This window comes from Panthera pardus, unplaced genomic scaffold (genome assembly GCF_024362965.1).
Source record: "Panthera pardus isolate Hobbes unplaced genomic scaffold, ASM2436296v1 HiC_scaffold_2, whole genome shotgun sequence".
In the NCBI taxonomy this organism is placed as follows: Eukaryota; Metazoa; Chordata; class Mammalia; order Carnivora; family Felidae; genus Panthera; species Panthera pardus.
In genome coordinates, this window is record NW_026526765.1 from 130,174,144 (window position 1) to 130,188,494 (window position 14,351).

The following is a 14,351-nucleotide window of genomic DNA, read 5'->3' on the forward strand; positions in this document are numbered from 1 at the left end:
AGTCCACAGGAAAGAAAAATTACTTCCTGTTGAGAAGATGTTTCGTTTGGACTACATCTTAAAGCATGTTTATGATTTTTAAACATAAAGTTTTGAAAATTGGATATAGTAGAATAGCAAGGAAAATAGATATACTTGCCACCCAAAAATAACTATGTAACCTTTTGCTCAAAGTCTTACCCAGGCTATTTCTATATATATTGTACTTTTACTTGATTGGTATTGTTATGTGTACATGTTCTTTTTGTTATGTACATATTTTAAAATACCCATCATTGTAGGGGTGCCTGGGTGGTTCATTTGGTTGAATGTCTGACTCTTGATTTTGGCTCAGGTCATGATCTCATGGGTTCATGAGATCGAGCCCTGCATTGGGCTCTGTGCTGATAGTGAGGAGCCTCCTTGAGATTGTCTCTCTCCCTCTCTCCATGCCCCTCTCCTGCATGTGTGTGTGCATGCATGCTCACTCTCTCAAAATAAATAAACATTTAAAAAATTAAAAAAAAAAAACTCATCATTGTAACATACATATTTCTCATGTCATTATAAATCATTCTTAAATATATTTTAGTGGATTTCCTTAAGTAACAATATTTCTATTAGGTTATTTCTTCTTTTTCACAATATAATTACACTGTAGTTAACATCTTGGTGAATTTTTGGAAGACATTCCCAGGAAGTTAAACTAATATATCAGTGGATATAATTAAATTATTAATCCCTTTGATGGTATGTGGAACTAACCACCACTACCATACCAACCAGCCATGGGTCGTATGGCTGCAGAATTAATGGAAACCAGATCTCAAAGAATGCTTGCCATAAGTTTTGACTTTGTTGTTAAAGCTATCTCCAAATTGTGCTTTAGAATATTAATTTACCGGTATGTTTTTTAAAAGAGAGTGGAATAAGAGGCTGTAGAGGGGAAGACCAGTAAGAATGATCTAGAAAGCAGAGGATGCATTTCAGTAACTTATCAATGACTGAGGCTTATCTGCCTCTAGAGAGTACATTGATGTTTGTTATTCACATGAAGTCTGTCAAAGGACAAAGAGATCATTAGCAGTACACTTTTACGGAACAGATGAGTAAAGGCCATTTTTACTTACTTTTTCAGAAGTTAGACCTTGGTGGCATTTTCTTCAGTTGGCTGCTGTCCCTTTTTTAAAGTATGTTGGTTCCAGAGTCTGTACACATACATAATATTTAGTTGTGGCTGAACTGACATTTTGGGTTACAGGGAAAATTGTGAAGTTTTGTATAAAACTTGATATATTCAGTCAATATAGAACTCATTAAAGATTACTTTTTAAATGTTTTAATGTTTTGACCATTTTATAACCTAAAGGTGTACATTGCAGTACTTACAGTCGTTTGGATATTTGTTCAAGTTTAACATCTTATTTCTTATTATAGCTAAAAGGTAAAGCTTAATGAATGAATACCTTTATGTAAGGTTTTGTCTCTGGGCACTTTGAGAATTATTTTGAAGCCTGTGCTACCTTTTGAGATCTGTAATGTAATCTTAATACTTTACTGCTGGTAAAATTAATAACAGTGTTCAATTCTAGCTAAAGAATATTCACTTTTTTATACATTGGGAATCTGTCAACAGTTTGTGAAAACATAAGTAAGTTTTACTTAGTTTTTGGGTATACGTGAACATGATTTCTGACCTTAAAGTAGTCTGATTTCTTAAAAAGATGTTTAAAATTTTTTAAATTGATTTTTAATCATAAAAGTTATGCAGAAGTACATTCCCTTTGAAAAAGCGTAAAAAATTACAAGGTTATTTTTGACATCTGTATCCTAATCCAGATCCCCGTTTTGTTCACCTAAAGCAAGGCCTCTCAACCTTGGCTAAATATGTTTTAAGAAAGCAAATATAGGGGCGCCTGGGTGGCGCAGTCGGTTAAGCGTCCGACTTCAGCCAGGTCATGATCTCGCGGTCCGTGAGTTCGAGCCCCGCGTCAGGCTCTGGGCTGATGGCTCGGAGCCTGGAGCCTGTTTCCGATTCTGTGTCTCCCTCTCTCTCTGCCCCTCCCCCATTCATGCTCTGTCTCTCTCTGTCCCAAAAATAAATAAAAAACGTTGAAAAAAAAAATAAAAAAAAAAAAAAAAGAAAGCAAATATTACTAATAACTTGTGATATCTTTCAATAGAATCTTGATGTTCTAGGTTTTATAAAAGGTTTACTTAAGAAGCCATTATCTGTGAAATATTAGAGGAAGCCATGAGCTGTTGTTACTGAGTTATCATTGTATCTTGTTCTGTTTGTTAAAAAAAAAAAAGTAGTTTTATATAATCCAGAAACTGTCAATATCATTTTCTCTTTGTATTGATATTCTTTCATTTGACAGAGTAAAAGATTTAACATTAGAAAATTTTGAATTTTGTTATAATTGTTAATGATCAAGGGTACGTACAGTAAAGCCACTGTAAATATATGTGCCTTCTTTACATCTTTCTAGACAAGGTTGGTGGTAAAGTGTTGTGGAAATAAGTGACTTTGTCTTTCACTTTTTTTTTCTTCAGTGTTTTGCCTGTGATCAGTGTAAGAATTAACTATTTCATTACTTTCAAGGCTATGAAAATGAGCCGGAGATCTGCTGATGCCAGTCAGAGGAGTTTGGCATATAATCGAATAGTTGATGCCCTAAATGAATTCAGGTATGTATTCTCCAGCTTTTCATAATTTAGAGTTGTCTAGCAGTGTATGCAAGATTTATTTAGTTTCTTTAGCTTATTCTAATAAAATTTAATTTTTTGAATTTCTTTGTCCCATGGCCAGATGAGGGTGTATAAATCACTAGGCCATGGCTTTTATGTTATTAAATGTCAAATGGGCTAGGGATTCAGGCACATTTGGGATTCATCAGTGGGATCGTTTTTAGTACCGAACCATTACACACAGCAAATATGAAGAGGAGATCCTCATTCCAGCAGAAATGTGCTTTGTCTTCCCTGTTGGGCTCCTAGAGACTGGTCAAGTGTACCACCAGTAGTTATTATCACCAGTAGTTTATGTATCTGTTTTAGAAAAACTGGCTTAATATTTGTTCATTGATGACTGAATGGTCTATATTGGGGCAGGGATCTCCTGGATTGTTGTTTTAAAAGGACTGTCACATTTTGAAGTGAGAACCTGTTTTAGCTTGTGCTATTTCAGGATTGCTGTGGTAAACTATAGGCATGTCACACACATACACATATACCCACATACCTTTTGTTAATGGAGATTACTAAGGGGTGGTGTATTTAGTAAATTTGACAGTAAGAGAAAACCTGTGTTTGTTTTCAACTTTTTTATTCTTCATTTTTCTCTTACTGTGTTAAAAGTAAACCACAGTGGAAGTGAATCTGGTTTCTTTGTTTTTTTAACCTCTCTCAAAATGAGAGACTTAATTGCCTGAACAATGTTTTGTATAATATTTGAAACTGAATTACACATAACCATTAAATAGAAATTTCATGGTAAAAATAACCTAACTAATATGGAATGTTTTATCATGTTTTTAATTTATTTAAATTGAGTATACTTTATAGCTGTTGTGTAGTAATCATCCACTGGTCTCAGCTACTGAGAAGGATAAAATTTTCTAGTCTTTCATCTTTTATTTACCATAGTTTTTAGGATAAAAGGCATTAAAAGTGAGTTTAAATATCTTCCATTTTTGTTCATTAAATTCAGTGGTTAGGGAATGTGTAGAGAAAAATTAGAGAAATAAATTTCAACCTGTATTCTTTCTTTTTTTGTCTTAGAAGGAAATAACTTGCACAAGTGAAAATTATATTGGAGGTGATAGTTTTACTAATTTATATATATATATGTATATATATATATATACATATATATATATAAATGGTAGCATATTAACATCTGATAGGAACAAAATCTGTGTCTTAGATCTCAGTTTGATTCTGATGCTTTCTTTGTCTTTTCAGACTGTGTTTATTGTCTTTTAGCAATTTTTTGTTGATACGATATGGTGGCAAGGTGCTGGGAATGGAGGAGGAAGTATTCTATAATCTTGTGCTTTAATCTTAGTTCTTTTTGGTGAGCTTGTTTTTAAGTAATATTTTCATGTAAGGATACAATGAATTGAAATAAAAAATGATTGATTTTGTTAAAACTCAAATTGATTTTGTTTGGAACTTAAAGTATATTAAAAACTTCCAATTAAAAAGAAAAATGCAGTGCTCAGCTGATCACTAGGCAAATGTAACAAAATGTTTCCCAGACTTGTGGAGTTTGAATCAGGAGGTCTAGAGCCTTGCATTTTTATTTCACAATCTGTGTGGAAATTACTAGGTTAAACTGTTTTCAGGGAAAAAAATTACCAAATCTGTACTACTACAATGTTAGGTATATTTGCAAGCCTTCATTGTACAACCATACAGCAACTGCAGCTGTACAGTTCTGAGAAAGGATGTCATACTCCACATTTGAGAATATTATTTTGAAATAATGACTTTCTGGCCTTGGAAATTCTTGAGAGAGATTATGCGTGCTATGGGAGAAGTTCTTTTGTTTTATTGAAACCAAGACATGTTGAACATTGTAACCTGAAATATTATCAGCTGAGTACCATGGTTATTTATACATTTCTCCTGGTTTACGACAGCTTAGCTCTTCACGCATTCCCTTGTAGCTCTGGTCACCTCTGTTTACAGAGCTGAAGAATTTTACTCTAACTGCATAACTCAAAGAAATTCTAGAGTGATTTCTCTATGAGAAATCTGTAAAATATGCCTTTGTCATGAATATAAGTGGTTTTCAAGAAATATGAAAAGTTACAATCTTCTCAGTTTCTAAATTTAATCTGTAATTTGCTTGAAAGTTCACTCAAAGATTCTTAAGAGTTCTGCTTTTCCTGAAGTGGATACTATACCTTTAAAGTAAAAGAAAGGTGCTCTTAATGATTGGTTATTCTGTAAATAATTTTTAAAAATTTTTGTTTCAGTTGAGTTGTTCTGTTGACTTTAGACTGGAATTATTAAAAATATATGTTTGAACAGAACTTTTGCTTATTTGCCTAAACGAATCCTGTAATATTCTTTTTGAGTTTCACATTTTAACTATTACAAGGCAGTGTGAATCTTTGCCCTTGCACTAGAAACTGTTTCTTACATTATTGAGTTGATAGTTTTTTCTCTGCAGTCACAAGCTTTGTGGAAAAAGGCCAAGAGTCCCTATTTTAGGTCTGAGGAAACTCTGCCATTATAGATCCAGTTGAGGTTACCAGAATAGTAATATTGTTATAAGATTCATTCCTAGTAGAATACTAATCTTGCTCTTTGGTTATAAAAATTTTTATTCAAAACAATTTTAAATACCTGTGAGTTAATTGCTATATTATTGGGTAGTACGAAAGGCCTCGTCTTAGAATTTTAATATTGCCTAGAATTTACAGTATGTATGACTTATATAACCATTGAAAATGTAGGTCATAACTGTATACCTTTCCTTTTGTATTAGTTTGATTATTTTACTTCAGTCACTGTACAGATATGAAAGTCTGTAAGTCAGTTAAGCATTCTTACAGAATCTTAAAAATACTTTATAAACTGTTACAATTTTTGTTAGGTCTATCATTAGTACTTTAATATATACATTTAATCCTTGTTACATACAGATTGTACATTTGTGAATTCACCTACTTGCTGAAATTTATTTATGACCTCAAAATATACTCAGTGTTGGGGCGCCTGGGTGGCTCAGTCGGTTGGGCGGCCGACTTCAGCTCAGGTCACGATCTCGCGGTCCGTGAGTTCGAGCCCCGCGTCAGGCTCTGGGCTGATGGCTCAGAGCCTGGAGCCTGCTTCCGATTCTGTGTCTCCCTCTCTCTCTGCCCCTCCCCCGTTCATGCTCTGTCTCTCTCTGTCTCAAAAATAAATAAAAATGTTAAAAAAAAAATTAAAAAAAAATATACTCAGTGTTTTAATGATCACTTGTAACATGTGCAGAACAGTGAAAAAAATAGAGTAGTCCGATACATTCCTAGATGAGGTTGAACAAGGCATTACTCTGCCTTCTTGTTTCAGCTCTCAATCTGTAAACAAGTATCCTTTTTGCATCTATTTAAAGGCACTTTTTTTTTTTTCATTTTGTGCTTTTTGTTAGTGATTTTGCTATTAAAAATCACCCTCGGGGTTCCTGGGTGGCTCAGTCGGTTAAGCTTCCAACTTTGGCTCAGGTCATGATCTCACTGTTTGTGGGTTTGAGCCCCACGTCAGGCTCTGTGCTGACAGCTCAGAGCTTGGAGCCTGCTTTGGATTCTGTGTCTCCCTCTCTAACTGCCCCTCTCCTGCTCACATTCTATCTCTTAAAAATAAACGTAAAAAAAAAAAAAAAATCACCCTCGAGTGTACTGCTGAAATGCTATCTAATGTTCCTAAGTGTAAGAAGGCAGTGATGTGCCTTACAGACAAAATACGTGTAACCTTCATGAATACCTGAGTTACAGTGCTGTTGGCTGTGAATTCAATGTAAATGAATCAATAGTATATTAAATAAGGTATCTGTAAACAGAAACCCACATAAAACAAGGTTATGTATTGAAGAGCTGACAAAAATGTGATGAGAGACTCACAGGAACCTAACTATGCTATGTATTTTCCCTAGGTAAAGTGATTCATTGTTCACTAATTCATTGTTTGCATCAGCTTTACAGAACATTGCTGCAAATAATGAGAATCTGTCTTAATTTTTAAATTAAATGATTATTAAAAATTAATAGGTAGTTTTTAAAGTATGTGATTATTTGAGACCAGATGATTAATGAATTTGGGGTAGTTGGGAAGAGGAAGGAAATGATTCACATGCATGCAGAAGCCATGATACCTAGACAGACAAGAAGCATGTTTAGTTAGCAGAGCGATTTGGCAAAGTTGAGGTCCTTGGACTCTGACTTAGACTTTCTGCATATCAAAGAAAACTAAATCAGGCCCACAGTTTACTTCCGCCTAAAGTAGTCTTTCATTCTTTAGGGACAGTCAGGAAAAATAAGGGGTCAGGTAACTAAAAATTCTTACCTTTCTTACCACTGAAAATTAGGGCATAATCATTAGGGGAGAGGAGAAGAAAGTACTATTACTTCTAGATTGCTAATAACAACATAGAGTTGTGTATAATGAGAAACTCCATTGCATAATTAATTTATTTGCCTTCTTTGCATTTGATACACTCTGAGGTTGTAGTACCTAGTCTTAAGCATCAAAACATTAAACCTAATGCCCTCAGTGGACCACTATACCAAGGTTAGTGATCTGGCTCTGCCCCATGACACATGGACTTGTAGTAGTCTCTAATATGCTTAAGAAACTCATGGAAAATGAATCGATCAGCTCATTCATTCATTTATACAGTATTTCTTTTCATCAGAAAGTACATTCACATGGTTAAAGACACAAAATATGCTGAGAAATCTAATAATGAAAAAGAAATGAACCATATCCTCTCTTTCCCATCCCCATTCTTACTTCTCAAGAACACTCTGACCTATTTCTTTTATTTACCTCCACATTACTAAACAGTATACTTACTGTAGATATTTCTTGATTTATCAATTTTGGAGCATTTCTAATTCCTGCCATGAGTTTATACCTGCCTGTTAGGTATAACAGGCCTGTTAGGTATAACAGGCCTGTTAGGCCCTTCAGCTTCAGTATAGCTCTAGCACTAGCTTGAGTTCTGGTAAATTTTCTACTTTCTTTGATTATTTATTTTCCTCTGTCTTCTCTGTCTTGAATTCTTTTTGTTAGGTATATGCCTGAACTGACCTTTTATGTCTTTTTCATGTTTTCCTTTTTTTGAATGTATCATTTTCTATTTCCTCTGGAGTCATTTTGTGTGAGTGAGTGTGTGTTTCTGTTTTTCTGGTTGTGTCCCTCTCTCCTTGGAGGCTCTCCCTCTATATCAGGATTTGGGTCGCCCTTCCACAGCTGAGAGTGAAGCACTAAAATACAGGTTGGGAGTTCTGTACATAATTAGGCACAAACTGGAGAACTTTACTTTAAGGTGGTGGTTCTGAACCTGTTTTTATTATCACTTCCTGAAGGAGCATATATAAGACATTTTTTTCTCCTAATTGCTGTCCCTTCTTCCCATTAAATTTTAATATCACAAGATTCATTGTGTATCTATTTACATACTGCGAAATCTTCGAATATCGGTAAGGCTTTGAGCAATGTTATTTCTCTGGGCTAGTCAGTTGCTACATCTGTTCTTCTAGTCTCTAGTCATTCTGTGGAAAAATAGGGGGTGCAGAAAGGGGTCATCAGCCATTTATGGACCTTGAATTAGTCTCCCTGTTTACAGTCCTCTATAACTCCTGCCCTAACTTTACCAGGCATTTGTCAGTCTCGAGCCTCTTCTTGTTTCATTGGAGGAGATTAGCTATGTATGTGTCCCCTTCTGTGAGCACTGTAACCCATATCATCATCTACCTTAACACTTCACTTAACATTCCTTTCTGTGTTTTGTGTTCTAGAATTTTATTACATGTATAATTTAAATTTTAAGTCCGATTATTCCCCATTTTTATTTGCTATAGTAATTTATCTGTTGGGGTGCCTGGGTGGCTCAGTCAGTTAAGCTTCTGACTTCAGCTCAGGTCATGATCTTGCAGTCTGTGAGCTCAAGCCCTGTGTCAGGCTCTGTGCTGACAGCTCAGAACCTGGAGCCTGCTTCAGATTCTGTGTTTCTGTCTTTCTCTGCACCTCCCTTGCTTCATACTCTTGTCACTCTCTCAAAAATAAACAGTTAAAAAGATTTTTTTTAATCTGTCTTCGGATCCTTAACGGGTGTTCATTTGGGACCTCAGAACTGAACGGGATAAACATTGGTGCTCACTTTTCCATCTTACTTGGACATCCTTAATAGGCTTTAAAAATAAACATTTTCAGCTATTCCTAGTTTATATTTGAATCATATTTTTCTCTGTAAAATGCCTGTAATTCTTTTCCATTTGTTTATTTTCAAGTTCTCAGCCATGATATTATGCCCTACCAAGAACTCATTAATGTGACCTGTGTTTGTCACTTTTATCCATTGTAATATATTGTGTTCATGCTGGGTCAAGATTCAGTAAAATTTATACAGGCAAGATAATTCTTTTCCTTTTTTGGGGTTCTAGGTGTTAGAGAATTATGCTTAGGGTGCTTGGGTGGCTCAGTAGGTTCAGCGTCTGACTTCGGCTCAGGTCATGATCTCACCGTTTGTGAGTTCGAGACCTGCGTTGGGGCTCTGTGCTGACACTGTGGAGCCTGGAACCTGCTTTGAGTTCTATGTCTCCTTCTCTCTCTGCCCCTCCCCCACTCTCTTGTGTGCGCTCTCTCAAAAATAAACATTAAAAAAATTTAAAAAAAAAGAATTATGCTGAAGTAGGTATTAGACCTATGGAGATCTCAGATAACTTTCTAGAGTTGTACTTTCTAATATAGTAGCCATTAGCCATATGTGGATACTTGAATTGTTTTTTGGTACTTAATTTAAATAAAATTAAAGTTAAAATCAATTAGTCATACTGACCACATTTTAAGTGTTAAGTAATCACATATGACTAGTGGGTGCCATCTTGGACAGCACAGATACAGAACATTCCCATCACTGTGGAAAAAAAGGTTCTATCACATAGCACTGTTCTAGAGAGTAGAAAGTAGGACACAGTTCTGTATCTTCCAAAAGATCAACTAGTTTCTTAAGCCTCAGCTTTGTAGCATTTGCTTAATCTGAGTGTATAGGACTTGGCTGAATAGATATTAATGTGGAAGTAAAATGATTAATATTTTAAAGGTGTCCTTGAAGCCTTAAGGAGAGAGTGTAATTCATGGGTCTAGCTGTTGTCTAAGTAAATGCAAGAGAGAGCCAGAAAAGCGTCATCATAATTGTGCAATAATGCTTTCTTCTGTTGATTCAAGGAAAAACATCAGAAGATTGAAAGTCATAAAATACAGAGTGCAGATATAGTGTCCTTAGAACTTTACTAAAGAGTCTCAGCATAGGCAACAAAATGATGCCAATAAACTATTGTTTTGAGTGGGTGTATGGATAAGCTATTATCCAATACAGAGTATTTTTCTCCTCTAGGTTGTTGATTATTTGCATTATATTTAAGTATGGCATATACCTTACAAACGAAGAACTGGAAGGGGTTTAGAAATTATCTGGTTCTATACTTTCATTTTTATGGGTGGCAGAAACTGATGCCTAAAGTAGGGAAGTAATTTACCCAAGAGCACACAGTCATCAGGGGCAGAGACTGCATCAGAACCATCATATATTGAGTTCATGTGCAGAGCATTCCTGTGTTACTATGCTGGTGACAAAGAAGGAATGACTTGATTGATTTTGTCCTTTTGAAAGTTTTTATAATCTACCTGTGAGGCCCAACCTGACAATATAAACTTTAAGAGTATGTAGTTCTGGGAACTATGAATTTCATAATGTGTTTTCCTCTTTTTAGAACAACAATTTGTAATCTTTATACAATGCCACGAATTGGAGAGCCTGTCTGGCTTACAATGATGTCGGGGACTCCAGAAAAAAACCAGCTTTGTCATCGTTTCATGAAGGAGTTCACATTTCTAATGGAAAATGCTTCCAAAAATCAGTATGGCTTTCTCTCTTTCTTTTTGTATATCTATCTTAGTTATTATTTACTATAACGTGATTATCTATATTTTGATCAAACTCAGTTACAAAAGTGAAATAATTAACTGTTATCCCGTGATTATCTATATTTTGATCAAACTCAGTTACAAAAGTGATTTAAATAATTAACTGTTATCCTTGGAATTATTTCATATTATTAATAACCAAAACTGAATTCCAAAAGATAGTTAAGAGATAGGATATGGAGTGCCCTGCATGGCTCAGTTGGTTAAGTGTCCGACTTTAGCTCAGGTCATGATCTCATGGTTTGTGAGTTAGAGCCCCACATGGGGCTGCTGTCACCTTGGAGCCTGCTTCAGATCCTCTGTCTCCCCCTCTCGCTGCCCCTCCCCTGCTTCTGTTTTCTTTCTGAAAAATAAACAGTTTTTAAATATTAAAAAAAGAGATAAGATATAGAAGTCCACAGAATATTATGAATGAAAAACTGTAAAAAGATCTTTAATTATGTGTTAACTTAAGGACTTAAAGTTCCTGACAACAATTCTCTGCGGCTTCCCATTGTTTGGTGAGTCGTATCCACTTACAGTTTCATTCTATAGAAAATAAGTAAAACAAACAAACAAACAAACAAAAAAACCCAAAACAAAACAAAAACAAACGAAGTGCCAGGATTCCAGTGATACATATTTAATGTGATCTTTTATCATACTTTTTCTTCTAACCATTACATCAGATTCCTAGAATCCAGATGAATAATTTAGATGTTTTATTCTTTTAGATGGTAGACAAAATTTGCTTAAAATGTTCCTTCATTTTCCTATTCAGTAATATGGAAATATATAGACTTGTTGGTTGATTCATTAATTTTGCAGAAACTAGTTTTTCAAGTAAAATGGTAGTTTTGTTTTGTAATTATCAGAAATAGCCCTGTGTGAATATTGCTTTTATTTCAAGGATTTTTTTTAACCCCTACCCAACCAAAAACTTTGTTAATATTTATTTTCATCCAGGTGATATGTCTTTTCTTTTTCTTTTCTTCTTTCCTCTCCTTTTTTAATGCTGTTTGGCTACATGAGAATATGTAGTCTCTTTACTTTATTCTCTTGCTGCATTTTACATTAGGTCTAATGAAGGCAATTTGGAATATGATAGCTGTGTTTTTGTTTTCAGATTCTTGCCAGCACTCATTACTGCAGTTCTGACCAATCATCTTGCCTGGGTTCCAACAGTCATGCCAAATGGACAACCACCTATAAAAATATTTTTAGAAAAACATTCCTCTCAGAGTGTGGACATGTTGGCAAAGACTCATCCATATAACCCACTTTGGGCACAACTAGGTATGTCTGAAAACCCTTATGTTATGCATAATACTTAGACTTTTGTGTAACTGTCTGGAGTTACTTTATAGCAAAAACAAAAGTAAAGAAATAAGATGTTCTCTTTTACGTCCTCCATTCTAAAGCACTTCTTTACTTGTCCTTTCATGTCTTATTCCCATATTAAGTGGTATCTGTTCCTTAGAGATATAGAACTGCAGTGGGAACAAGAGAAGAAGCAGGATGAAGACTGGTTTACTAGTAACTTCAGGGTCTTGAGGGTGTTTTACATTACATACTTTTCCTGGGAAGCATGGATCAGAGTCACTTGTGATAGCTAGACTAAATCTGGTTAACTGAGAGGCAACCCTTGGGGTTCCTGTTTTCTACTTTTGTTTTTTTGTTGAGTAATTTTGGAAAATGTTTCCATTAGTGCAAGGCCCTGTTAAAAAAATGAATAACTGAGGAGAGGGGATAGTTGATTAGTTGACGGTCACTTGGCAGGCATTGTAGCATGATGCTTAAAAGTGCAGGCTGTGAGGGCAGGCTGAGGGTGGCTCAGTTGGTTAAGCATCTGACTTCAGCTCAGGTCATGATTTCGCGGTCCGGGAGTTTGAACCCTGTGTCAGGCCCTGTGCTGACAGCTCAGAGCCTGGAGCCTGTTTTGGATTTTATGTCTTCCTCTCTTTCTTCCCCTCCCCTACTTACGCTCTGTCAGTCAAAAATGAATAAATGTTTAAAAAAATTTTTTAAAAAAGGACAGGCTGTGAGTTAGGCAGACCACGTTTGGATTGTAGTCTCTTTGTTTACAAATTGGGGATAATAATAATAGATAGTACATACTTCATAAAGATGTGGAAATTAAATAAAATAATATGTGTAAAGTGCTTAGAACAGTGTGAGGTAAATATGGCTGCTGTTACTCCTGCTCTTACTCTATTGCTGTTAGGGCATGGGGGAGGAGTCCAATGAGAACATTTTGATGACTTGGTAGAAACTTCCCTTAGGTTGTGTTGATGAGTGAGCTTGTCCTGCAGGTGGTCATGTAACTTATTCATGTAACTTCCCTTCTTTTCTCTTTCTTCCCTCTCTTCCTTCTTCCTTTACTTTCATCTAGTTAATCGTGGAATAATTGACATACAGCCAACACATGTATAAAACACACAATTTTGTAAGTTTTGATATATATGTCAAAATATGAATGCCTCTGAAACCATTACCAAAATGAGGATGGTAAACATACCCATCGCTTCCAAAAGTTTCCTCATGTAATCTCTCCCTCCTTTCCCTACCTACTCTCCCTACTCACCTTCCTTTCCATACCCAGGCAGCTGTTGGTCTGCTTTCTGTCACCATAGATTACTTTGCAATTCTAGATATAAATGGAATCATACAGTACATGGTTTTTTTTCTGTCTGACTTTTTTCATTCAACATAATTACTTTGAGATTCACCTATGTTGTATATATTCATAGTCAATCCCTTTGTTATGCTAGGTAGTTTTCCATTATATGGATATTAACTTTTTTCAAATCAAGTATTCAGTGGTATTTTTTTATTTGGACATATCAAATTTATTTTCAAGTCTACAATCACTTATTGAGTGCATGATGTATGTAAGGTCCTGTGCAAAGAATATTGGGGGTATGAAAGGTGAAATGTAGTTCTTGGTATCAAGAAGTGGATAGTTTATTACTGAAGGTAATAAATAGAACAATAATAATAACAATGACAAATTATCGTCAACAAATACGGGGATAATTCAAAGAGGAACTGTAAGAGAAATGAAAAGTTGAGTGAGAGTTCAGTTAGGGAAGTTTACTTTTGCCCAAGAGAGGATGCTTGGGTGGAAAGCTTTGGAGTGGCAGAGATAACAGGGGAAATGGTAAGTACATAGCATGAGGAAAAGGGGTCTTCATGTTAAAAGTGCTGAGTAGAATGAGTGTTTCATCTTATGTAGTTTGCTTTAAGTGGGACTTTGTGTGAATAATGATGAAAAAGGGTAACTATAAGAAAATAAACCTAGAAAAGTAAAGTAGAACCAGTCATGAAAGTCTCATTTGCCATGCCAGAACAGTTGAGTTTATTTGGTAATTTGTGGGAACCTTAAGAGTAGTTTTGAATAGTGGCATGATGGCATTAGAGCCAGTGTATTAACCAGAGGGGAAGAGTTGTCATTATATTGTTTATAGCATATATTTATTTGAGACCTGTTTATGTTTAAACAATGTAGAGGTTAAGTTTTAAAGTGTATATGCAAACAACATGCTAAAATTGAATTAAATTTAAATTAATGACTGTATTCTCCATTTTTAAGTGTACTTTGGCAACTGTGTCTTCTAATTTGAGCTATAGCATAAATACAGAAATTTATATTGATGACTCTTAGGTTCCTCTCCTCCCCTTTTTTATGTAAT

General features: G+C 35.1%; 1 protein-coding gene across 3 annotated transcripts in view; it reads left to right on the forward strand.

Moving 5' to 3' along the window:
- The window catches only part of FNIP1 (folliculin interacting protein 1), a 153,853-nt gene that overhangs the window by 114,067 nt on the left and 25,435 nt on the right, over positions 1–14,351 (forward strand). For all 3 annotated transcript variants that reach the window (XM_019422097.2, XM_019422098.2, XM_019422099.2), the window contains 3 exons: positions 2,585–2,670; positions 10,467–10,613; positions 11,786–11,955. In XM_019422097.2, coding sequence (XP_019277642.1) covers positions 2,585–2,670; positions 10,467–10,613; positions 11,786–11,955 — 403 coding nt within the window. The remainder of the gene's footprint in view (positions 1–2,584; positions 2,671–10,466; positions 10,614–11,785; positions 11,956–14,351) is intronic.